Source organism: Hemisphaericaspora subhashii (genome assembly GCF_019202705.1).
Source record: "Hemisphaericaspora subhashii strain CBS 10753 chromosome Unknown scaffold7, whole genome shotgun sequence".
Taxonomy (NCBI): domain Eukaryota; kingdom Fungi; phylum Ascomycota; class Pichiomycetes; order Serinales; family Debaryomycetaceae; genus Hemisphaericaspora; species Hemisphaericaspora subhashii.
Genome location: NW_026057208.1, coordinates 199954 through 226485, shown reverse-complemented (window position 1 = coordinate 226485; position 26532 = coordinate 199954). Strand labels below are relative to the sequence as shown.

At 33.4% G+C, this 26532-nt stretch overlaps 8 protein-coding genes across 8 annotated transcripts; 5 read left to right on the top strand and 3 right to left on the bottom strand. All coding sequences in view use genetic code 12, as the record gives it.

Annotated features, from left to right (window-relative positions):
• Nucleotides 1-633: 633 nt before the first annotated feature.
• J8A68_000592 (Zn(2+) transporter) lies at nt 634-2256 on the top strand (the record flags this gene model as incomplete). Its single annotated transcript, XM_049410061.1, has 1 exon — nt 634-2256. The coding sequence occupies one exon, from the start codon at nt 634-636 to the stop codon at nt 2254-2256; it is 1623 nt and encodes a 540-aa protein (XP_049266201.1).
• A 343-nt stretch (nt 2257-2599) lies between these two features.
• On the top strand, nt 2600-3055 carry J8A68_000591 (uncharacterized protein; the record flags this gene model as incomplete). Its single annotated transcript, XM_049410050.1, has 1 exon — nt 2600-3055. One exon carries the CDS (start codon nt 2600-2602, stop codon nt 3053-3055), a length of 456 nt encoding a protein of 151 aa, XP_049266200.1.
• Nucleotides 3056-6317: 3262 nt separating this feature from the next.
• J8A68_000590 (uncharacterized protein) lies at nt 6318-7935 on the top strand (the record flags this gene model as incomplete). The annotated part of the gene is made up of 2 exons (XM_049410039.1): nt 6318-6323; nt 6889-7935. 2 exons carry the CDS (start codon nt 6318-6320, stop codon nt 7933-7935), a joined length of 1053 nt encoding a protein of 350 aa, XP_049266199.1.
• A 1926-nt stretch (nt 7936-9861) lies between these two features.
• On the top strand, nt 9862-11310 carry J8A68_000589 (Zn(2+) transporter; the record flags this gene model as incomplete). The annotated part of the gene is made up of 1 exon (XM_049410028.1): nt 9862-11310. The coding sequence occupies one exon, from the start codon at nt 9862-9864 to the stop codon at nt 11308-11310; it is 1449 nt and encodes a 482-aa protein (XP_049266198.1).
• A 347-nt stretch (nt 11311-11657) lies between these two features.
• On the bottom strand, nt 11658-14084 carry J8A68_000588 (uncharacterized protein; the record flags this gene model as incomplete). The annotated part of the gene is made up of 1 exon (XM_049410017.1): nt 11658-14084. One exon carries the CDS (start codon nt 14082-14084, stop codon nt 11658-11660), a length of 2427 nt encoding a protein of 808 aa, XP_049266197.1.
• Nucleotides 14085-16308: 2224 nt separating this feature from the next.
• On the top strand, nt 16309-17697 carry HEX3 (SUMO-targeted ubiquitin ligase complex subunit; the record flags this gene model as incomplete). The annotated part of the gene is made up of 1 exon (XM_049410006.1): nt 16309-17697. The coding sequence occupies one exon, from the start codon at nt 16309-16311 to the stop codon at nt 17695-17697; it is 1389 nt and encodes a 462-aa protein (XP_049266196.1).
• Nucleotides 17698-17911: 214 nt separating this feature from the next.
• On the bottom strand, nt 17912-19225 carry OPI1 (transcriptional regulator; the record flags this gene model as incomplete). Its single annotated transcript, XM_049409994.1, has 1 exon — nt 17912-19225. One exon carries the CDS (start codon nt 19223-19225, stop codon nt 17912-17914), a length of 1314 nt encoding a protein of 437 aa, XP_049266195.1.
• Nucleotides 19226-21318: 2093 nt separating this feature from the next.
• Nucleotides 21319-26424, bottom strand: J8A68_000585 (uncharacterized protein; the record flags this gene model as incomplete). Its single annotated transcript, XM_049409983.1, has 1 exon — nt 21319-26424. One exon carries the CDS (start codon nt 26422-26424, stop codon nt 21319-21321), a length of 5106 nt encoding a protein of 1701 aa, XP_049266194.1.
• Between the last annotated feature and the right edge of the window lie 108 nt (nt 26425-26532).

Sequence of the window (26532 nt, the reverse complement as noted above, 5' to 3'; positions counted from 1 at the left end):
GTTTGTGTGCTATCTCTGGATTCTTCCAATGAAGGAAGCGGTGTTTTTACCTTTGTCAAGTCAAGTGAGATCTGACTAATGTAAAACAAAATGAATGTAAGGCAAAAGTGTTTTAGCAGTGTCAGCTAATGGAACGTGATGGGAAAAAGCCCCATTAGAGAGTAAAGGTGAAACATATAAAGAGATGGGAAAATCCCCAAAACTTGAGAAATGTGCAGAATATATAGTAACGAATTTGACGAATAAATGCTGTACTAATTGTGTGTGTTATAATAGTCACTTACTAGATTGTATTAGGTTGTTTATATAGTGTGTGTGGCAGCTCAAATTTAAACAAAATGATTCATAAATGATTCATAGATTTTTTTCTTTCTCTCTTATTAATTTGCAAACAGTTATGAAATTATTATTATTATTTATAAATCATATTTAAATATTGATCACTACTTTTTCTATTAATCTAAAATTAATTTCTAATTAATTAATTACTTTATTTGAAGATATCTTATATTATTTGATTTATTATCCATACTTAAATTATAAAAGAGTCTAAAGGGGAGGGAGTCTTATAGAGATTTATACAATTACTTAAATACCTTCAATTAATAATATTATTTATATGGAAATCTTGTTATGTTGCTTGAATCATCATCAAATTGGAGTCAAGGTTGGTTATTAACAACTTTATCATCTATATTATGTATATTAGGTACATTAATAATATTCTTTGATGATATTTATTATTTCATATTGCCTAAATCATTCACATCAAAATATCCATTCCATTTAAAGGAGAATTATCGATTTATGAATGGTTCTTTAGGGTTTCTGTCTGGTTGTTTAATCATTACATCATTATATAGATTATTACCTGAAGCAATGAATTATATTGAACATTCAATTGATAAATCTGAATCTGAATCTAATGATAATTCTAAATTAAAAAAAGTACAATTTCATTTAATTTTAAGTTATATTGCTGGTATCATCATATGTGTTTTGTTTAATGTTATATTACATTATTTTACAAGTGAATCAGTTGTACATTGTAATCATGGTGGTGATGTAAATGTAAAAGATAATCATCCCCATACTCACGAAGAAGAAGAAGAATATGACATTCCACAATTGGATTATTTTAATCAACATCATAATCATATTACTGATGATCAAATTGAAACTACAGAATCTTCAAGTCCAAAATGTAAATGTCTGAATGACAACACCCTACAGGAATCTCCTACTACTACCAACAAGAAGAAAAAGAGTGTCACAAGTACCACTCCAGAACCATTAACAACAACTGAAATAGAAGAAAGAGCAAGATTAGATGAATCAACTCCATTAATAAGAAAACCATCCCTAAAAACAAAAACATCATTATTACGTTACATAATGGCAACCTCAAGTGATTGTTGTTCCGATGGAGAATGTAAAGGATATTCCTCAGCCGAATTATGTACATTCCATTGCAGTCATCAAAACCACCACGAACCCGATTGTAACCCCCTTACCCATCATCATCATCATCATTTACATTATTGTGAAATACCTGAATTTGACAGCTATCAAGGCATAATCAAAGGTGACACCTCTTCTCATAGTTCAAATAGCAACAATAATCATAATGGTACCACTGCCGCTTTAAGTACCGCAAACATGACAACCACCGTTTCATTATCTCGTCGCATGACCCATGAAACTCATGAAGTTGACCATCATCATCATGTAAACTCCCCATTATCTCGATTATTACTCATCGGAATCGAAACTGTCTTAGCTATCACCTTACATAAATTTCCCGAGGGGTTTGTGACATTTATAACTTCCGAAACTGATCCTGAATTAGGATTATCGATTTTTTTAAGTTTGATATTTCATAATTTCACCGAAGGGTTTTCGATGTGTTTACCATTATATTATTCATTCTCATCTCAGCGTCATAATCCGCATTGGGCGAAGTTGAAAGCTGTCAGTATTTCCGGATTTCTTGGTGGCATGTCACAGCCGATTGGAGCATTGATGGGATATTTCTTCTTGATGTATAATCAGGATAAATATGGCGGGAATAAACCGATTGATATCCAGATGTTGAATTATATCTTTGGAATCACTTTGGCTTTGACCAGTGGGTTTTTGACGGTTATTGCGTTGAGTATGTATGGATCAGCAGTTTCATTTGGGGGGTCACTGAATTTTGTTATGACTTGGTGTATTTTTGGTATTATTGTAATTAGTTTATCTTCATTGTTGTAGCTCTTGGGTTGTTTATCTTGTATAGGATTTATTAATAAAGGAAAAGTTTTTTATAGTGATTTTCTTGTAGAGATGTAAACATATAACGTCTTTGTTATAGTACTTATCTTGTCTATAAGATTTAATAAAGGAAAGGTGTTTAGTAAGAGGAACTTACGAAGAGTTACTGAAAATTGTTCTACTATGTGGTTGATTTCTTTTAGATATCTATTTACTTCGATTTATGTATGGATTAATGGATATTTAAAAGGAATTTAGGAAATATCATAACAGTTGGTATTTCCTTATCGGTTATATTCATCGAGGAATTATTATCATATCATTAGCACTTTAGAGCAACATTATGCCTTATCACAGAAGAAACATTAGATACTCCAACAAAATTAATAGGAGTGGTTCCAACAGAAATTCATCCAATTACAATAACAACCATTACAATCGTAACAACAATCACTACAATCGCAATAATAACCAGTACAATGGCAGCAACAACCATAATCACAACAATGAAGATTCAAATTACTATCATACTGGCCCAAGTGCTGCAGTCATGGCACAAATTAGAATTAACCGTAAGAATAATGACCCTTCTGTTTCCAGTATCCAAGTTTTTGATGGAATTACTAAAAGACATCAGGCCGGGATTGTTCTTAGTGATATTTCTTACAGACTTAATGCTAAGACAGCTGATGTTAATTCACTGAAAACTTCAGATAATTATAGACAATTAACTACCTCTGAAACTTATGCAGTTGTTAAACCTCATCTTGTTCGTCATTCTGCTAATTGGTTTCGCTGAACAAGTTGATGGAATTCCTGTGCTGGATCCTCCAAAGTTTAGCATTAATGATTTTATTGAGGAATTCTTTTGATGGCTTCTTCATTGAAGAACAACGTAAAGCACTATTGGAATTGAAACAAGTAGGTACTTTTGATGGATATAAAATTCATTGTCTTAACATTTTGAATACTTTCCCGGAACCTGCAGAACATCAGGCTCTAGCTATTTCTTAACCCACAGTTTATGTATACTCTATATCGGCTTCAAGATGTACCCCAAGTCAATAAACGTTATCCTGTGTAACAGAAAACGTCAACAATTCGGGCTTGAAGTCGATAAGATCGTACCATCTGACCAGTTTTTGAGATTGATATAGCTTCATAAACGCTTTCACTCAATTTGAAATTCGATTTTTCTGCACTTTGTCAAAAAGCTTTGCACCTACATTTCAGGATTTTTTGCAGCAACATTTGCTTAATTGGAAGCTGACTCTGATAACGCGGAAATCTTGAGTGCTGCAGATACATTAAATAACCATGAAATTTTGCAAAAAATGAACACTTTCGAGCAAAGTTATCATCATATCACAAGAATGAATCGCTTACGAAAAAGGTCACAAAACTTTTAACTGCTGAATGTTTATCACCAAACTTCAACAAAGAACGATACCAACCAAATCAACTACTTATTAAGCAACTTTTAATCAAATTATCAATTTAATTAGTATTACCCTTTCCCATTGAAACATTTCTTAAACAATTCCTACCCCTGATTAGTCAAATACCCATAAACAAGACAGACAGTTTTCACCTCTCGTAGGAAAGCGATGCTGGATTGAATCACTTTATTGTAGAATATAAATTTCCCACCTCTACTCTTAACCCTCTACAAGTATTAGAAGAATTTAACTCAGCTTAGTTCTTCAGCAATTATTTTAGTCTCAGATATCTGTTAATTACTTACCCATTAAAAATTGTTGATAAGTCTAGATACTAAGATCCAACTGAACAATAGCTAATCAATGATCCAAAGTTGACGAGATTAGCATGGGATTTAACACCGGACACACTATTTAGCGATTTTAATTTCCAGTGCATATATTACCAAAATTAGCTATACAAGCATGGTTACGAGGAATTATCTTAAACCAATCGATGGCGAAAGTTCAGAAATTCTTAATTGTTTTCTCTTTGGTTAAACCAAACAAATCCACTGGAAGTTTCTGGAATTCCAAAATCTGAATCTGTTTACATTAGATGTGTTGTCAAACTCCGTAAATTCTTTCAAATAGAACCAAAGTTTTTCAGTTTTGGACCTCAAAATTGGCCCACCATCAGATAGGAGTAACACCAGATACATCTTTCGAAAATTCGGAATCATCACACATATGTGGAATTTTAACTTTGCGACATTACCATTTGGTGCGGTGAATGTGCCGCCTTTCGCTTTTTCGCTCAATTTTTAGTCAACATATCACCTAAGGACGGAGGAGTTTTTTCGTATATGGATGATATTTTGTAATATATAAGAATGATAAAGAAACCATCCCCCCAAATTAATACAATTCAAAGGTTTGATATCGACCTGAATACCAACATGCAGATAGACATATTTTTTGCAAAACAATGCATCATGTCAAAGACCCAACAATTGATTTAAAGAATTAGTTTTGACGTCTAACGTTTTTTTAACTTAAACCATAGTTTATCACGTTTCTCTCGAACCTATTCGTGTGACTAAGGTACCCTCCATTCTCACGACAAAGTAAGAATACTTATGTCACCAAAAGGCGTCAGATCTGGTATATGTCTGCCCATGTTCAATATGCATCGGCTCGTTCCGAGCTGAACAAATGAGAGGTGAAGTTTGTGAGCGCTATTCGCAGGATTCGCATAGTCATTCTGAGGCTGATACTCAGATTGACGAACAACTTCACTAAAGGCATCAATACAAGGTCATATAATATGGTCACAAAAAATAGCAGTCTTTATAATAAAAGTTTACTTAATTTTCAGACTCATATTTCAGTTCTACTTTTTTCAATTTATTTATTATTTGATTTCACTTTCATTTTGGGACAATTCTGGTGATGTCATTACTGCTAAATTTGTTGTTGAAAAGCAATTTCGCCAATTTTATGAGTTGGCTTTTAAAGAAGGACCACGAGCCCCTGTATCAGGTTATATGGTTACAGTTTGGATTTGTTGGAACCTATGACGGTCACGACATATTATGTAAATATGATATATTTTCAATGAAAACATTAACTAATCGGGAAACAGCCAAACAGATGAATCTAACAGGGTCATTTAACAACATTTGGGCATAAATTACCTTACAGCCATCGGAGGTCCAAAACGTGATCAAGTTACACATCCAAATACAAAGTACCTCTAGCCATTGCTTTACCTTCTGATAACTTCAATTTCAGAGCTGATAGCAACCGTTCGTCAACGATGCTTGCTCTGCAAGGTAATCACTATGCTTCAATTGTTTTAGTTTGGACCACACTACCCGTGACTGTCCACTTCCTAATCGTCAACGCATGTTGATCAATGACTTAGATCATGGGCTCCCTTTCGTTTTAAACAGGGAAAACAACCTAGAACATCTATCCAATTGGATGAAAGACATCAAATGCTACTCACAAGGAAACCATTAAACCAGCCTAATTTTTCGTCTAACTCGGAATGATGTTATTGTACATTAGTTACAAATCAAGAAAAGACTATATGGCATTTTGGCAACCTAAAGAGGATAATATTATTTCCACCCACGATACAATAACAGTATTTTTGCAGATATCGGCGACCCCCCGGAATTGAAGTTGGTAAGCGTCGTTTCATAGTAAGGGATCATTTGAATAGGATCCTTCTTAAGATGGATAATTAGAAACCAAATTGACAACTACGATAAGCTATCATTATATTATGCCTTGATGAAAACTTGTATTATAATTATGTGATTAATTATAAATTAATAAATTGAAAGGGCTAAATGAAGTGTGTATTTATAATCAGGAGATGGTTGGTTGTAAATTTTATTTATCGCCCCCCTTATTATTAAACTTTATAATAACCATTTTATTTTACAGTTTAATTAATTATTAATTCTTATTGGTTGACTTTGATTAACCTGTAACAGAAGTTAATTCTATTACTTATCTTATTTGTTACTTTAATACTCTCTTTCTTATTTATAAATAAATTCATAAGATAAAAGTGAATATAGTAGTAACCTGTATATAAATTTACTTCATTGTTTTGCTATAATAATAATAATGTATGTTTTGTATTACATACTAAAACAATTGGAGTTGTAAGGGAGTGAGTGCAACAGTTCTTGTAAGTAGTCAACGAAAAAAGAAAAAAAGTTCATAAAGAAATAATAAATAGAAATAATGACACATTTGTAAATTCACTCTATTAACTTCTTTTCTTAATTAGGTTTTCATAACTAAATACCGTTAATTAATATACACATCTAGTAGATTAAGATCTATATATTTACAGTTTATACTCATTACTAATCCTGGTACCTTATTATTACTAAGAAAGAACATAGTAACAAACCTAACCATCCCTTTTTTCATATCAAAATTTCTATAACAACTTAACATAAATATAGAAAGTTAACATATCAACCATACTTACATACAACAATCATACTGATACTATCTTAATCATATTTATTCCTATTATTACTATTACAATTGAATATGATGGCACACGAATTACCTCCTACTCCAATACATCAAACTAAATCTGATTCTATTTCACAACAACAACAACCACCTTCATCAGCGACATCTCAAACAAGNAGATAAAAGTCGAGATAACAATAATAACAAGCTTATAAATGATAATGAAAGAAGACTTCCAAATGGTGAAAAGGTAGATTTTGGTAATGGTGTTAGTAGTAACAACAACAAGAGCAAATCCGGTTCCGGAAAAGGTTCATCAAAGCAAAAAGAAAATAGAAAATTAACAGTTTCACCTTCTTTACCAAATGGTGAAAAACCGAACTTTTATAATGATAATAATAAACCAACCAAAGAATCATCAAAGAAAAAGAAATCTCTACAACAGCAACAATTAGATCAAGATGTGGCATTAAATGAACCTAGTTTACCTAATGGAGGCAAACCAAATTTTGGCAAATCTTCCAAGAAATCATCATCAACAGCAGTAACACTACCACTTGATCAATCATTACCAAGTGGAGAGAGACCAAATTTCTTTAATGAAAAACCCAAAACAAGTTCTAATAAATCAAAAGATAGAAAAGAAATTAAGGAGATTAAAAAAGTTGAAGATACTTATGCTGGTTCATCATTCCATTCTTCACCAGCTGCATTACAATTACCAAAACCTTCATTTAAATCATCTTCATCTTCCTCATCCTCATCCAAGCACCAACAATCAGTTACTTCAGATGAAGAAGGAACTTCATCATTATCATCAGCGTCATCAGTCGCATCCTCCGATTCACCAATTAATCCACCGGCTATTCCAGCCGTATCCGATCAACAACGCCCCCAACAACCACAACCTCCAGCATTGAAATATCCAGTCACTGCCTATCCTCCAGGCAGTATCCCGCCCCCACCTCAACAACAACAATATTATCAAACCCCACATTACCCATATCCTCCCCAACATTTCGTTCAACCAGGGTTTGCATATCAGATGTCACCTCAAGGATATATTCAATATCCATATCCACAAAACCAACCATTACAGAATCCATTATATTCATATTTCCAAGCTCAGCCGGGGAAGCCACTACAATTGCATCCTTCTCAACAACAACAACAGGTTCCACAACAACAGGTTCCACAACAGCAAAGTGGGCAGAAGATTACTTTCAATGAGTTGTTGAGTTCTTCTAAGAACTAGGGGAATACCATTATCATTATCGCCACCGCCACCAACAATTAGAACTAGAGACGTTTTATCAAGAGGAAATATAATTAAAGAAAGAGAAAGAGATTGATTGATATAACTTATCAACAACTGTTTATTTTATGAGTCTTTTAATGTGAAAATGACATGCTTTTTTTAGTTTCAAATTTTTCAAGGGTTTTTTCTTTCGTTGATAACACACAGGGTTTTGTATATTACTTATTGGGTTTGTTTCCTTTTGCTTTGTTTTATCAATTATTATAAGTTTTATTTTTGGGTGGGGGATTTATATATATATTATGGTTTGTCATATTATGTTTTATTATGGGTATTATTATTATTATTAGGTGCCTATATTAGCCCTATTGGTTGTTTTTCCAATTTTATGTTTTGTTATTATTGTCAAGTTTTGTTATTATGGGTTTTTTTGTATATCCACTCACCTCCTGTTTTTTTATATCAATGTCACTGCCATGGGAGATTTCCATTATCATTACCATTTTTGTTTAATTGTTTTATTGACTCCTTTTTTTTTTATTTCATTTCATTAGTTCACTGTTTTGTGAATTGTCAATTATTATCCATTTTTATTATTTTTGAAGAAGTCAACCGTTTTTTTATTATGGGTTTTTGAATGTTTGTAAGTGTGTGTATGTTTTTTAAAGAAGAGGATTGTTAAAGATTGAAATGATTAGTGCTACGGTTCTTATTAATAAGACTGTATTGTCTGTTATAATCATTGATTTGAATATTCCTTTTTGATGTTTTTTTACCACCATTGTACAACGACCAGATTTTTTTTAAACGGAATAAATATTTTGCAACCATTTATTAAATTTATTATTGAGAAAGATTATTGAATTTGAATATTAGTTTGAAGAAATTGAATATATAGTAATAGTATATATATATATATATTAATAAATGATTTATAAATGTTTGTAAAAATTTCATTATATTGTAACTTTTTTACTCTAGTATCTTAGAGCACATTATGGGATCCCCAGATAGATCAACAAATCTCGCATAGAACATTTCATATGCCGATTGAAAATGGATTTTTCCCTCGTTATTTTTAGGTTAATATCTTTACTTCGAAGTCGTAACATCCCGTAAATCAAAAAGACTTCTAGAAGCACTGGATGATTATACACTTGTTAAGTCGCCGTATCTCTCTCTACAATCCACCCTCAGATAGGTTGAAAATTTAATCGGGATAGGAGCGGCATTTCGGTGGAACTAGATTTCTTTTGTGGTGGCTTGTACTATTTAGTCCGACCTATTTATCTAGAACGAGCGAATCACAACGGGAATACAGTAACAATATTTTTTAATTGCGTCATCATTACAAAAGATTTAATTGATATGGTATGGGATGGGATGGAAAATATATACGGAAGATAATATTTGGATCTTCATAAGAAGATGTTCTAATTATAGATGAGCTTTCCGTAGAATTACAAACAGTATGTAATTTTAAGGTTGGGGGAAGTGCTATTGATCTCCAATGTCTCTTTGTATTATTCTTGTGTAATAAAAATATTTCAAATGCCGATCATTTGTAACCATTATCATTTTCTTGTCATTTATATATAAACAGACAAAGTACAACTTATAACTAAGTTTTCCACAAACATAATATTTCTTCTTTCTTCTTTGTAATTGCTCTCTCTCTAATACTTCCCCTTTTTATATAAGAGTTAAGAATAGAACTCAATTTAAAACAAACGAAAAAGTATCATTACTTAAATAAAACGCCACGGTACAAAATTTCAATTTCATTAACCCGGAGGAGCAAAAACGAAAGAAAGGAAAATTTTGTTGTAAAACAAATTTATCATCAATCAATCAATCAATTAAACAAACACAACAGATAATTAATTACTACTACTTACTAGTACTACCACATAGACAAGCAGTATGAAGAATAAGGAAATCAGAATCATAGCACTTTTAGTGCTAGATACAGTATTCTTCTTACTTGAAGCCATCATTGGTTATTCAGTCCATTCTCTTGCATTAATTGCAGATTCTTTTCATATGCTTAATGATATCATCTCATTAATTATCGCATTATGGGCAGTCAAAGTTAAAAACACTTCAGCAAATGATAAATATACATATGGATGGCAACGAGCAGAAATCTTAGGGGCATTAATTAATGCAGTCTTTTTGTTGGCATTATGTTTTACAATTGTTATGGATTCAATTCAAAGATTTTTTGAACCTCAAGTTATCACCAATCCAAAGTTGATTCTTATTGTTGGTACTGCCGGATTGCTTAGTAATGGAATTGGATTGGTGTTATTTCATGAACATGGACATTCTCATTCTCATGCTGGTGGTGCAGGTGAAGGTGAAGGTTCTGGTCATTCCCATTCTCATCTTCATAATACTGATCAGGAACCCCTTGTGGGTATGCATACTGAAACGTCTCGATTATTACAAGATCGTGATATGGAAGCTAGTGCATCCCAAGTGTTTGATTATTTACCAGATACGGTAGTTGGAAGATTTGAAACTAAAGCAGCAGATGAAGCTAGTCAGCACTCTCATAGTCATGGTGGTATTGGTCATGATGGTGAAGGAGAAGCTCCAAAACAAGTTAAAAGGAAATCAATGAATATGGAAGGGGTATTCTTACATGTCATGGGTGATGCTTTGGGTAATGTAGGGGTCATAATTACCGCATTAATTATTTGGAAAACAACATATTCTTGGAGACATTTAGCAGATCCAATCACTTCATTAGTCATAACTATTATTATTTTCCATAATGCTTTACCATTATGTTTAAAATCTTCAAAGATTTTATTACAAGCAACCCCACCATATATTAATTCAAAATTAATCGTGGAACAAATAATTAAACTTCCTTTAGTTAAAAATGTTCATGATTTCCATGTATGGAACTTAAATGAAGATATCTTGATTGCATCCCTACATCTAGAACTCATTGAATCTACAACTAGTACTCGTCGCATACCCGGCCATAGTCCCCTCGCCCCTCATTCCCCATCTGAACATAACCAAGCCCACCAACAACAAGCAACCACAGTCTATGACGATTCCGAACACCTGCCTCAAGGATCAGTAGACTCCATCGACATGAATTATCATACAGCCTTGACTTCTCCGTCATTTGATAAGAAGGGGTTCACAATCGTGGTGGCACAAGTTAGGGATATTTTACATAAATTCGGTATACATTCCGTAACCATCCAACCGGAATTTCCAAATATGTATGGTCCTGTATCAAAAAGAAATAGTCATGGGAATGGAAATAATGGGGTACATTATGGAAATACTTCAAAGACGACTTGTCTTGTTGATGAATTGACGAATTGTGATACTGAGAGTTGTAAGTGATGGTGATGATACGGAGAGATTGATTGTATTTAGTAGTTTATTTATGTTATTAAGAAATGTTTAAATCACTTATCTGTGTGCTCTATTTCAATCATCATGATCTTTGTGTGTGACTGATGGAAAGAGTAATGGGTATTTTATGTATAGAGAAAGACAAATTCAATTATAATTATAATATCTTTATTTTTATTAATAAAAACTTTACAAATTACTAACTAATAACCTTATGTATATATATAAAACCTACAAAAATACCGAAAAATCCATTGTCCTTACTTATGTCTAAACCACCAAAATGGACCACTAATCCATCCTAATAGTTTCCAAAGAAACACCACCATCAATATCTAAGCAAAAATATTAAACGGAGTCCGCTTAATCACATATTTATTCCCCTTTCTACTATGTCTAGTAGGCGGAGGCACAAATTCAACCTCTTTATTCGATTTCCTCTTCCAAAACGATAATCCCGACCTATTTGACCCCTTGGTCTCATTACTCACAATCGTCTTACAATCACCACCTTCGATAAAACTACTAGGTGCTCTCAGTTGAGAATAAACCGATCTTGACATATATGGATTGAGATTGTTGTTGTTTACTTTTGTGGTATGTGCAGTGGAAGCGGACGAGATTGATGTGAGGTCGGTTTGGGAATATGATGGAAATCTATAGCTTTGATATTGTGTGAAGGGGGTTGATGCTCTATTGGTGGTTGACTTGGGGGAATCGGTGATTGATAACAGAGAGGAAGCATATGCTGTTTGGAATGAATTGATGGTGGATGCTTGATCGGAACCGACGGGGGAATTGGAAGGATCATTGTGACGTCTGGATATTATTGATGAAGCCATGGATTTCTTGTGTGAAAGTCTTGGTGTGGTTGTTGTAGTAGTTGTGGATTTTGATTTCTTGGATGACATACTGTCCTTTCTGGTTGGTTTATCTTTGGATTTCTGATGATGACTAAATATACCACTAAGCTTACTTTTAACTTTCCCTGATTGCTTCTTCTTATTTTCTTCCTTAACAGAACTGGAATCGCTTGAGAAGGAATTCATATATTGCATGGCTAAATCGTCTTCAGATCCAAAAATACTAAATGAATCACCAGACTTCTTCCCACTATGCTGATTAACCCTATTTACATCTTCAAAAGAATTTCCATAACTATTAAGATTAGGAGAAGGAAGATGTTCATCCAGTTCACACCTCTTCCCATAATCAAGCGACGATGATGACATTGGCCTTGAAGAAGATTTTGGCATATTAGCAACCGGTGCATCAAAAATTCTCTTGCGTGGTGGAGAATAAGTATATCCCTTATTTTTCTTATATCCAGGAGAAGGTTCCATCAATTCAGCAGATATTTGTTGACTAGCTTGAACCAAACTCAACGCCTTTTCGGAAATATGTTGTAATGCCAAAAGAGGTGATGCTTCTGGAGATTCAGACATGAATGATTTATGATCATTATTTAATGATAAAGAACTTGAATCACTGGTGCATCCACTTCCACTACATGTTGAATTTCTTGGACCATGTTCGCATTCATCGGCATTTTCTGAAATTGGTGCTAATTGTTTCAAATCATGGGGGAAACCAATTGGAGATGGGGATTGTGGTACTGTGACATAGGTAGATCTATCTGGGGCAAATACGCCATTCTTAGCTTCAATTTCATCTTCTTCAGATTCATCCCCGTCATCTTCTTGTTCTTGTTGTGCTTGTAATTTATTATGAAGCTTTTGCAACAATGAACTTCTTTCAACAAATGGTGGACCAGCATCTTTGTTAAGCGACTCACTACTTGAAACTGGAGTTGCAAATGATGGTGGGGAAACAAAGGCGTCGGTTTCGGAAATTTGTTGTTCTGATTCCAGAACAGTAGCTGATCTTCTTCTTCTTGGATCAAATGTTCTTCTGGGGCTAGTTGAAGTTGATTTTGGGGGTTCTTCTTCTCTTGTATGTACATTGACAAAATTGGGTGAGGTTGGGATATCAATTGAGATTGGTTTAGTTGCAATTTCAACCGATCTTCTGAATCCCTTATATTTAGGATTCTTATCTAGATGAAACAGCAACTTAGCTGGAGAACCTGGTGATGGAGGAGTTGTTGAGGGTTCAGATTGTTGTGTTGGTGAAGGAGATTTCCGTTTGATTTGTAAGGGTTCGATTTCATCAATTGAAGCGGAGTCATTTTCTTCCCTAGCATGATGTGGCTGCTTTGGGGTAGTGGGACAAGGTGGTTGATTATTTTCATTGGAAGCACGACGTTCAGGTACGTTAATTTGTGACTTGCTGTAAGCATCATCCTTCTCATTGTTGTCTTCGGTATCATCATCACTCAAACTCAAAAGAGAATTAGCAACATACACATATATTCTAATCCACAACATTTCCAACTCTTTAGTACATTCACCTTCCAAATATTTCCTCAAAGTTCTTACAAAGGAACCACCTAAAGGTTCTAAATATTCACAAGATATTTTTGCAAATTTAATATTCTCCTTGATAAAATGTTCAACAAATTCTTTAACCAATAACTCATGATCAATATTATCAACAATAAATCCAAACAATTCACCAAACAATCGAGGATGTTCCCCAATTGGCATGCCTGAGTTCTTAAATACTTTCAAGATTTTGCTATCTGCTAATATTAAATTGGAATACAAGGAAGTATAAAACCCCATTTTTGGATTGATAATCTTCCAAGCTACTTGAATTTTTGTCACCTCTTGGGGTTTTAATGCAAGATTTATTTGTGGCATGATTATGTTAGATTTTGATAATTCTAGAAAACCGAAGATACGGATAAATATAAATCTGGAAGATTTATTTGCTTATATTCTGTTGAATTCAAAAGTAATTATTCTGTTTGGGGGGGAAAAAGCTTTAGTTGCAAAAAGTTTAATTATGGTTGCAAGAATCTAACCAGAAAAAAAAAGATCAAGAGACTTGAGAAAACTTCCTTTGACTGTCATCTAGAGATATATATATAGTTCGATATCGATTGTTCTTTATTACTAAGGAAACAATAAGTTACATTGAGGTGGATGTATCTAATTAATTTACTTTTTAAAATTGCCTGGTTTGGATAATTAAGTTGTGGAGATTTATTCAAATTTTTAACAATAAGAATAAATTTTCAAAATCTCGATTTCCTAAAAAGGAAATAACAATTTTTTTTAAGCCATAAACGAGATTTAAGGAAATCAGATTTGCTATCGGATTCATCCACCAAATGGAGAAATAATTGTCCCCTTAGATGACAAAGGAAAGAATAAACTAAACTTGTTTTTTACCTATTTAGGAATGCAACAGAAGTTTTGGGATTTTGTATCATTATAAAGTATGGGGTAGAAGAATGTCATGACCTTTTGAAGATGAGAAAGCCTTGTGAGCCGACTCCCCCTCCCCCCTGTCAAAGGAACAGACATGAGTCAAGGCAATAGTACATAGTATCGCAAAGTTAAAGGAATAGCTTATATGCTAAGTCTGATCTGAACAGTATTCAGAACGCGTTTGGCTGTTCTAAAAACGGTTGAAAAGTGCTACCCAGATTTCCTTGTTCTTGCCGTGGGAAGTTAATTGTACATAAGGTTGGATTCTTCAAAAATAAAATCTAACAAAGAAGAAAACCCCTTAATTCTGATCTTGTGACACTTTTGTATTAAGCAATTTATCAGTATTTAAAATTTCCCCTGTTAAATTGCCATTTGTCGTTGCACGCTGAAATTTTACCATCGGGTGGAGGGCTCTTTGGGTCATAAATGCTACTCGAAAATTGTAGTGGCTCCGTTCCAGCAGGATCATTTCTAGTCTTAATAGCGTTTATTTGGGACAATATTGTATCGAGATAAACTTAAACTTTCCAGCAGGATGCCAGTTCCACTTGACAACTCTTAGACTGATTCCTGAGTCTCTTTCCAAGTGCCCTAAAGATTTAATGCCTTCATCTAAATCCTTCTTTATTGGTTCATGGGACAACCCTCCCGTATTTAATAGACTATATTGCCATTGGGCAATAATATAGTCTTCCTTTATCCCACCTACGAACTTCAGAAACCGGATGAAAATTAAAAATCGTAAACTTATTCTCCTTTATCGGAAAGTCAAATTTTACAAGAAAATACATTAAATTGAAGAGCAAAGTTGTCATGTAAATGAAAGTGGATTAAAGTTGCAATTCTAAACAGAAAAACAGAGGGGGGAAGAAGAAAAATGAATTATTTGCAGCCAACCAAGTGGATGTAGACCACTGCAACTGAGCTTATTCTTATTTCATATTTACAAAGGGTCTTAAATAGGTATGTTCATTCTTTTTGTTTACAAACAGATTCACTGGTAGTGTTGTAATGAATCTTTTGCAGCCAGTGTTTGTTGAGCTAATTTTGTGGTAAGGCGAACAGTGTTCCTATACACCAATTGTCGACAATGTTTACAATCAGGGGGGGAGGGGGGGTTCAAAAATATTTACATAAAACTTAAAGTATTCCACAAACTAATAGAAAGTTTAATGAATTGTGATATGAATACCTGATAGCATGGAGGTGTGGATTCCGTATTTACATATTCTATTTAAAATTGGCATAAGCAATCAGAAGGTCTATATAATCAGTAGACCCAGAAGCTCAGCTATATCATTTCCAGATAATAGCATTTATTCTAATTCTTAGATACTGAGGTTCCGTTAATTATGACGACAAGTTTACTGTTACATAGTGTGTGTTTTGTGTGTAAATTATGAAACATTTTGCAATTTTTTTGGTAACAAAATTGCTGCTATTATTGAAGTCACTGATTTCTTTTTTTTTTTGTTTGCCCTCTTTTTTGTTTTCTTCGTTCTTGGCTCTCTCTCTCTCTCTCTCTTTAGTTTTAATCTTCTCACAATTAAAGTAAATTACTAAAACTGAAAACACCTAAACTAATTTAATAATAAACAAAACTAATTTCTTATAAGACCAATACTTCGATACGTAACTCTTATCATAGATGGATCAACAACCATTACCATTGCCACTAGGAGAACCTAGGCGGAAGAAACAAAGANTGGATCAACAACCATTACCATTGCCACTAGGAGAACCTAGGCGGAAGAAACAAAGAACAAATGACCAACCCCTACATCCACAACCACAACCACAACCACAACCACAACACGCAACACGTCCATCTGCACCTCAATCCACTACAAATACAACTAATAATGACATTATAGAGATCCTCTCAGATGAAGAAGAAGAACCAGAGATTATTCAACTAAGTGAAGAAGAAGACAACGCCGCTCCCAGTCAAGAAATCCAAATCACTGGAGTCAACACCGCAAATCCAACACCATTACGACTTCCCAGTCTATTCATAGACAACGAAGACGAAACCCTAGACGATAACGACAACGACAATGATGACGAGATTGAAATTACGGATATAAGACAAGCTCCCAATAATAATGGCCATAGGTTTGTCGTCCTACATACACCATTTGGGGATTTTCAAACCCAACGGCCAGTATTACCTCCTATTCAATCTAGAAATAGTCCTGCTACACGTGTATTGCCACCGTTGCTGACAAATACTAACACCTCACGACGTTCCAATACTCCCCAGGCAAGACGAAGAAGAGGAGGTAATAATGCTACACCGCAGAGGAATGGTCTACCTATACCTAGAGGACTTAGTCCTTGGATAAATGCACAACGACAAGACGAGTTTAATTTTGGACCCCATACTGGATTTCTTGATTTTATGCGAAATATTGCCAGGATTGAAAATATGTATTATAATGAAAATAGTGATGAGGATTATATACCGAGACAAGGAGGGGAACAAGAACCAATGAATATGGATTCCGTAATTGATCAATCTATATTACAACGAATCGAATATGAAAATGAACGAGAATTAGATGAGAGATTAAGACGAGAAAATAACTATAATAAAAAAGTCCTAATGGAAAAACAGGAACTGATCAAGAAGGAATCCCCAGGACATACTAATACCATCAAATCTGATGAGAGTTTAGTTTGTGAATTGTGTAGTATTGAATTAGGAGAAGGGATCCCCGGTGATTTTAAGCCTGATTTTAGATATGATAAAAATCTCAAGAAATATGGTGAACAATATCAAGTTCCTGCTCCTTGGTTTTGTATAAATCAGTTGTCGGAGGTGGATAAGGAATTATCGAAACGGATCTTTGTGGCGAAATGTGGACATTGTTTTTGTGGAAGATGTGTCAAGAATATTGGAAATAGACCAAAGAGAACTAAGAAGTTGGCGGGGTATAGTATACTGAATCCGACTTTGTATGCTCCTTCGAAATGTCCGGCTGTTGAATGTACTCATAAATTTCGGGCTACTAGTTTTACAGAATTGTATTTTTAGGCATAGAATACGAAGAGATTTAAGTTATCAGTTTAAAAAAAGCTTAAATATTTAATAGAATCTTTGGGAATGGAAAGGGTTAGGTTTACGATTCTTTATTTCTTATTATTAAATACTTGTACTCAATTAAAGGTTAATGAATATAACGAGTTAATAATACATACACATATATATAAGTTAGAGGTGTTAAAAGATAAAAAAGTATTAGACTGAACTATTGCTTTTCAGAAGGACAATCAAGTTTCATTCTCTTAGTTGCCTTGGTAATACCTTCCGGTTCAGCACTTGAACATCTAGTAGAAGTACTCCTCATATCATCATCAGTGTCATACGCAGCTTCTTGTTGCTGTTGCTGTTGTTGTAGTTGTTCTTCTCCACTTACCCAATTTTCAGCTTTGGATAATTGTTCATGAAATACCTGGGTCAACTTAGAGATCATCTCAAGTGATTCCTTGGCAAATATAAGAACACGATCATTTGCAACATGTTGAGTTCCACCTGGACTAGTGGCCCCTGTTTGTTGTAATGCATTTGGTAAATGTAATATAATATCACGAATTGCTGTCTTCAATTCGTATTCTTGATTAGTTGTGGCTGTGGAAGCTGTGGATCCATTACTGGGGATTGGAGTTAATGAATCTGTTGATAATGACGAAGGACGGAAATTTGATATTAAATGAATGATTTTTTTCACAGTGGTTACAATTTCATTCTTGGTTTTTTGAGCTTCAAATTGATTTTCAGTTTGTTGTTGTTGTTGCAGTGATTGTTGTAACTTTTCTCGTTCTTCCTTAACAGCAATTTCAGTTTCTGTTACTTTTTCTTGTAAAAATTGAATCTTATTATTTATATTATCATTTGCTAATCTTAAAACATGTAAACAAAATTGTATCCTCTTCTTAGTGTCAGATTTCCCATTAGTTTCTTCATCACCACGTCCTAATCTTCTTTTTCTTTGTTTATGATCACCATCATCCGATACTATTGGAGTTAATTCATTTGAAGAAGATATTGAACTTGATCTAACCGAACCAGAAGAAGCTTGTTTTGATTGATGTCGAGTATTTAAATTAACTTCAATTTTATTAACAACCGGTAATGCTGCTTTTTCAACAATTCCAGCAGCATAATTAAAAGTAGGATAATTCCTCTTTGAAGTTTCATAATATCTTACGGCATTCTTAACTAATGGATGTTGAGCAACCATTGAAACTGTTGATACTAAAGGATGTTGTTGTGGTGGTGGTAGCTGTATTGGAGGAAGTGGTAATGAAGTATTAAGTGGTGATCCATCAGCTGAACTAGCATAACCTATCATATCACCATCAGAGGGTGGTGTTGGGTTTCTTACTAATTGAGTTAATGCTTCTGCTGCAGCCAAATCTTCATGTTGAGTGTCAGGTGTGGTGATGCTTCGTGATGTAGAATCTTGAGATGCTGTGGTTGCTGTGGTGGTTGTCAATCTCGATGTTTCAGACATTGGTGTGTATGGAGGAGGAAATGATCCTGGTGAAGTTTGTGGTAACATTTCTTCAATTACTATGGGTGCTTTGTTTAATTATAATTGACTGTCTTGGTAGGGGTTTATTAATATGTGTCTGTCTATTTTCGTATGTCTGACTGATTGAATACTTTTATATGTCTGTCTGTCTGATATTGTTAATAAGTATTTTTGTTCCTTTGGTAGTAGTGTCCTGGTATGTGAGGCTATTACAGAATAAGTTTTAAAAAAGGGGGAAAGATAATTAAATAAATAAATAAATAACAATAAGAGAACTTTCTTCCATTTGCAAATTAATCTTTAAAAAGGCTGTTTATGATTAATTTATTTTTGTCTTATGATAAATTAAACTGTCTGTCTGACTATGAAAAGGAAACTTAAGTATTTGGACTGTATCTAACAAGATAGTTAAGAAAAAAAAGAAATTTTTTTTTTGAGTAAAATTTAAATGGGATGCATGTGACACAAATAAAAAATCATTAACAATATACAACAATAGGAACAACAATTTAATCTTTGCACTAAAAATTTACCCAAAAAAATTTACTGTAACAATTAACACTTTTGAAATTGCCTTACTAAATGTAAAAGTTGGAGTAAATTACTGTCTGTCTGTCTGGATGTTTGATATGGAAGGATTAATTTAGAAAGATAACTAGTAATGTAATTACTAAATATTAATGGAAATTTCTATCCGCTGGATGATTAAGTCGTCATCATGATTCTGCTTCTTATGTTACATATAAAAGGCGAAAGAGAGAGACAGACAGAAAGAATCAGTTGATCTTTTTCTTTTTAGCAGCAGATTTAACATGTGAAAAAAAAAAAATAAAGAATCTTATTTTTGGGTGCGAGATCTCAACAAGTTTGTTAGTCATTTTTTCAATCACATTGAATTCATACTTCGTCCACCCTCTTTCTATTGTCGTGCATACATATTATATGTAGTGTGTATCTTCCTTAATTGGTAAATGTAATTTGTGGGGAATGGATGAACTGTTGAACTTCTTATAAACCAATTTCTCCCCATATTTTCTTCTTTTCGGATTTATGACCACCCCAACGCTCATACCATATTTTGTTCTTTACCAAAAAAATAACTCCGTTTAGTTTCTTGTTGACTTCTCTTTTTCTTTAATGATTTATAACAGAGTCAATGACTGGCCTTGTTGGTTTTATTTCTTGGTAGCTTTACTTAGCAAAACTCTAATCTTTTAGAAGTCAAAGGTAGTTTGATATGATTATGAATGCATAATTTGTCACATGGCTTTGTCAATGATTGAACTCACATGGCTGCAAATCTTTTCTTTCTCAGTCGTCTCTCTCTCACACACACAATGACGCATGTTTGGATATTCACAGGCTATTTAAATATAGAGAACATTTCAATTGGATCGACACAATTGCATAAGCTACCCATCTGATAATTAATAAACAATTAGTAAATGTTCTATAGGTTTTCGGGGTTCTATACAATTTTACCGATTATACATTTCCGGATTTACCATTTAGTTATGATTTACGATAATTGAAATTAAGTTTACAATATAATCTAATTAGTTATGATTTACGATGGTATTCATCTTTTTGGATTCACTTAATTTACATGTAATCTAATCATTTCCAAATGATTAAACAAATGGATTCTGGTAATGTTTCACTTAAAAACGTTAATATCATAACTATTAGATTTTTGAGTTGTGGAGAAGATAGAGATCAATCTTCATTGTCTATCTCCAACAATAAATAAATTACAATATCATATGAAAGCCTATTTTTTATCTAAACTCTAAAAATGATTGAAGCATCTAAGTTTTGTATATGCTATCAGCCCTGTGGGAAAAGAATCTCCGACTGGAAGTATAATCTATTCTAGACCCAGCATGTGAAATTGAATATCATATAACCTCCCCGACAAAGCCTGTTCACGCAATCGTTCCAAAGAGTGAACAGATTCAAATATACATCCAACGAAGATATACTGACAGACATTCCTACAAGTCTTTCATTCTCTTTTAAATCTATATTGTCTTTTTTAATAATATCCATATATAAAAATAACTAAAAAAACTCTAAAAACATGTTAAAACAAAACTAATATACACAAGCACTCCTCACTTTTAATCTTCCTTACTAGAATTTTGAACATATTCAGCTGCCTTAGACTTAACACGAGCTGACATTTGTTCATCTCCCTTTTCTTCTTCAAACAAGAGCCACTTCTTAAAGAAGAATTTAGCTTGTTTACGGGATAATTTCTTACTCAAAACTCTTTCAAACAAATCTTCAACCTTCTTCTTTTCATCTTGTTTAATTTCTTGATCAATATAAACATTCCATAAATCAATTCTCTTTGGTGCATCAGAAACCAAACCTTCAAATAATGATCTACCTTGTTCTGCATCCCCCTTGGTAAATTCCAATTGAGCAAATTTTCTAACAACTTCAATATGTTCTCTTTTAGGTAAGATTTGTAAAGCTTTAACTAAGACTTTATGAGTTTCTTCATGCATTTCACGATCTAATAAGAATGAACCATACTGAACCCAAGTGGAAACATGTTTACCAAACTTCTTACCCATACTCTTATATAATTCTTCGGCTTGATCGAATTTTTCAGACATGGTATAAATACTAACCAATTTTTGATGCATAATGAATGAATCCATATATTGACAAGATCTTTTGAAAGTAGCTTCCAAAGATTCATCACTACCAAAAGTGTTTTCCAAATTAAGTAATGCAATCCAAATATTCATCTTTTCTTGTTCTTCACGATAATTAATGGTTTTCAAGGCTCTTTCACCAATTTCACGGGCTTTTTCAACTTCACTCAATTGCAATTGGAATGACATATAATTCATCCACATGATTGATGAATTTGGATTACCGATTAATAAACGTTCAAAATCGGCAACCGATTGTGGAGCTCTAGTGTTTAAATCACCAGTCTTGTCTTCAACGGCATGTTTGGATTTCTTCTTTCTCTTCTTTTCTTGAGTGAAATCTTCTTCATCACTTGAAGATTCGTTATCTTCAGCTTGATCTAAGATGGAGGCAGTCCAGTCGAAACCATTAGTGGATAATCCAGTGAATGCAGATTCGGGTTTGTCTTGTTCGTCTTCATCTTCATCTTCTTCGTCTTCATCTTCACTTTCTTCTTCGCTTTCACCTTCTTCAGCAGAATCCATATCGATATCTTCTTCATCTTCACTTTCTTCAGCATCTTCTTCATCCACTTCAGCTTCATCATCAGATTCTTTCATTTCAACATCTTCGTCTTCTTCGTCTTCAGCTTCAACTCCAAAGTATGAAGCCTTCATACCTAATGATAATTGTTGTTTAGCAGGATCAATCTTCAAAATTCTCACTTTAACCCTATCACCTTCACCAAACAAACTAGAAGCATTCTCGACTTTATTCTCGGCAATTTCAGAACGATGACATAATCCGCTAATATTAAGAGTTCCATCCAATTGAACAAACACACCAAATTCAGTAGCACGTTTAACTGAACCTTCAAAGATTTGTCCAACTTCCAAATCATCAAATCTTTTCAAGACATTCAAATCCCCATTAACTTCACTTTCCTTTAAGGTCATCAAAACCCTTCCTTCTTCTTTACATGCACTGATCTTCCCGGTGACTAATTGATGTGGTTTGAAATATTTCTTCCAGTCTTTTAAATAAGAATCAGAAAGATCGGAAATTCTGACCAACGCGTGGATTGATCTTCCCAAAGCGACATAAACACCATTATTGGCGATGTTTTTGATGAATCCTTTAACAATATCTCCACGAGATAAATCTTCAACGGAATTAATCAATTTATCAACCGCATTTTCATTTCTTAAAGAAACGGCAATCTTGTTTTCTTCAAGATCGATATCTAATACAGTAGCAACGACATAACTATTGACTTGGAATACATGATCTAATTTCTCAGAATAATCATTCAATGCATCAGTGATGAATGAAGAAGCAACGACATTCTTACCTAATTCTACCAATACGAATGATTCTTTGACTTTAACCACTCTCCCCGGGTATTTTTCCCCAATTTTAATATCTTGGATTGAATTAATCGATTTGGAAGTGGCGGTTAAGATTAATGTATGATGTTCATTATCATTTTCTTTGACTTTGACTTGAAGTGCAGTACCGACAGGTAATTTATTTTCGATATCATTAAAAATTGAAACATCATCGGTTAATTCCATGAATGAAACATGACCTTTGATACTTGGAGTGATTGAAACCCAGACGAATCCTTTGGAGATGTTGTTGACGAATGCCATGAATTTATCACCGGTTTTGATTTCGGACATCTTGAGGTCGTTGAATGGTTGATCTGATTTTAATTCTTTTTCAAGGATTGATAATTCTAAAATGGTGTTCTTGTTTGATTTACGATGAGTAATAGGTAAGAATTTATGATTCTTAGCATCATGGAATCCAATTACTTTAACTGAAAGTGTATCACCTTTAGTGAATTGAGAAAGTGGTTGATGATGATCTTTGATTTCTTCCCAAGAATTGAAACACTGTGTAACATCGATTCTACCTTGTAAATTATCAGCAAGTTGAACATTCAATTGAGTACCCTTGATAGCTTTAATAGTTGCCTTGGTGATAATACCTGGAACATAATCAGAAATCATCTTTTTGGTCTTATCAACAGGATTAACTAATTCTTCAGCTTCGGCATTATCTGATCCGGTTAAGGATAATAAGAATCTCTTATTTTCTTCATCGATTCTAATAACACGACAAGCGACTGATTGATGTTTATAGAATTTCTTGGATAAATCTTCGTTAGGATTTTCAGTGGCATATTTAGCTAATACTAATCCAGTCAATTTACCAGCAAATGAAACAAATAAACCAAAATTAGTGACAGATTTAATATACCCTCTCAACATCTTATCGTCAACTCTGATATCTTGGAAACTAAGTGGGATAGCACCTTGTTTGGCTGCATCAATTAATGACTTCTTAGCCGTAGCAATAACGGTTCTGGCTTTGAAATCTTTTTCTAATATAAGAACTTCTAATTTTGTTCCAATTTCTAATTTCTTTGCTAATGCTCTATTTTGTTCATAATTAGCATCAGATAATTGTCCGGAATATATAACACCTCTAAGATTAGTACCTTCTAATTCAACCAATACGGAATCCTTGGTTTTTTCAACAATAATAGCATTGACAATAGATGAACCTGGTTTTAAGTCAGAAATAGCTGATTTTTGAGAACTTGATAAATCAGTAGATTGTTTCAAAGTAACAACCAAACGCTTCTGTTCTTCATTAATGTCCATAATCCTAGTATTAACAATTTGACCGAGTCTAAGATGATCACTTGCATTTTCAACAAAAGTTTCAGAGATTTCATTCTTTGGTAAGTAAGCTTTTAAATTTCCAAAAAAGGATACAATAGCACCACCATGAACAAACTTTTCCACAGTTGCATGAGTCTTGAAACCAATCGTGGCATCTTCGAATTTGGATAATACTTCATCCTCTTCAAGGTTGACTAATGCCTTTCTTAATGTAACCAAAACTTTATTACCTTGATGTCCGATAACTCTACCTTTAACTTTAGATCCAATTCTGAATTTTCTTTCTGGATAAACAAGTTTAATATCAGACATTTGATTACCTGGAACAAATGCATTAAATTCATCCAAGATTTTGATGTCAATACCACCAGATTCTGGATGGACTTTCAAAATTTCACATCCAGTTAATAAAGTACCAACTGGGATATCTTTAGATCTCAAATATTCGGCATTCACAACCTTAGAATCCAAACTCATGACAAGTAAATTATCAATTGCATTAAAACCAAGAACTCTTGCTTTATGTTTTGATCCAATAGGATAATCATCCAATGATTTATCTTCATCGATTTTAGAATTATGAACTTGACCAAAAAGTTGAGAAGAACCAAACTTGACAAATAAATAATTAGAATCAGCACCAACGATAGAAACTTCTTCGAATTTATGTCCAATTGGGAATGCTTCAAGTGCTTCCTTTGCAGCAGTATCATCTCCTAATTGCATAACATTTGGTAAGACAGATAACATGAGTTTCTTAGTACCAGATTTTAATAATACAGCCAACACTCTTGCTTTGACGTTGTTACCAATGGTATATTTATGTTTCAATGATTGGAAGTTGAATTCTTGTAAGTGAGCCATGTTGATGGTAGCATCGACTAAACCAAATACTTTTGCAACCAATCCGTTTTTGTTTATATCAGAAACTAAAGCATCGACTATAATCCCAGGTTGTATAGCATCAACTGAAGAAATTGAAGTAACGGTTGCCTTTTTAGGATTGGAGTTAGAATTGGCAGGTCTTAAAGTAATTGTTCTACCAGATGGTTTAGAAATAATGGAAGCTAAAAGAACACTACCTTCATGAATATTTTCTAATTCTAATTTAGCATTCTTAATTTCTTTATTGGACATGAAACCTGATATTACTGCTTTACCAATATCTAAAATAATACCATGATCTTCAACGGATGTAACTGAAACTTGCAACAAATTACCTGGTAATAAATCTTCTGGTTCCATTGATTCATTTACTTCATCTGGTTCTATATTTAATTCGATTCTCCTTTTTTTCGAATCTTTAGAGTTGACTACTTTAGTCTTTAACCATGACCCAATTTGGAATAAAGATTGTAAATCTGGGAATTCTTGTTTAGCCTTTTTGGGTTTAGTTGTTGCAACTGTTACGTCATCCATATCTTCATCATCTTCTGACTCTTCTTCTTCTTCGTCAGATGATTCTTCGTACTTTTCAATAATCTGAGTGATATAAGGATTTATAGAAGTTATAGGAACATAACCAACCAAATTATCTCCAAGTTCTAAAGTAAGATCAAGTTTCCCAATATTTTTAATTTGTCCTAAAATAAAAGTACCTGGTATTAAATTTTTAAAACTAACATTTTCAATTTGAACTATTGCTTCTTCATCTTCTTCTGTTTCTCTTGCTTTAGTTGACTTCTTCTTCGATTGTTTCTTATGTTTCTTACTTGGTTGTTCAGAAGTTTCAGAAGCTGCTCTTTTCTTTGCTTCAAAAAGAACATCTCTAGTTACTTCATTGGAAATTTCTTTAACTTCCAAAGGAGTTAATGCAGATGAACCTCCTCTAGGAAAAGCAAACTCACTGCTACTTATTATAGACTTAGAAGTAGAGGAATCAGCCATTTCTATTTAGTGAATTATTCTCTTAGAGTTCTATCAAGAGAAGAGTTTATGTATGGAAAATTAAAGAAATCAGATTTTTTTTTTTTGGGGACAATCTCATCGGAAAAG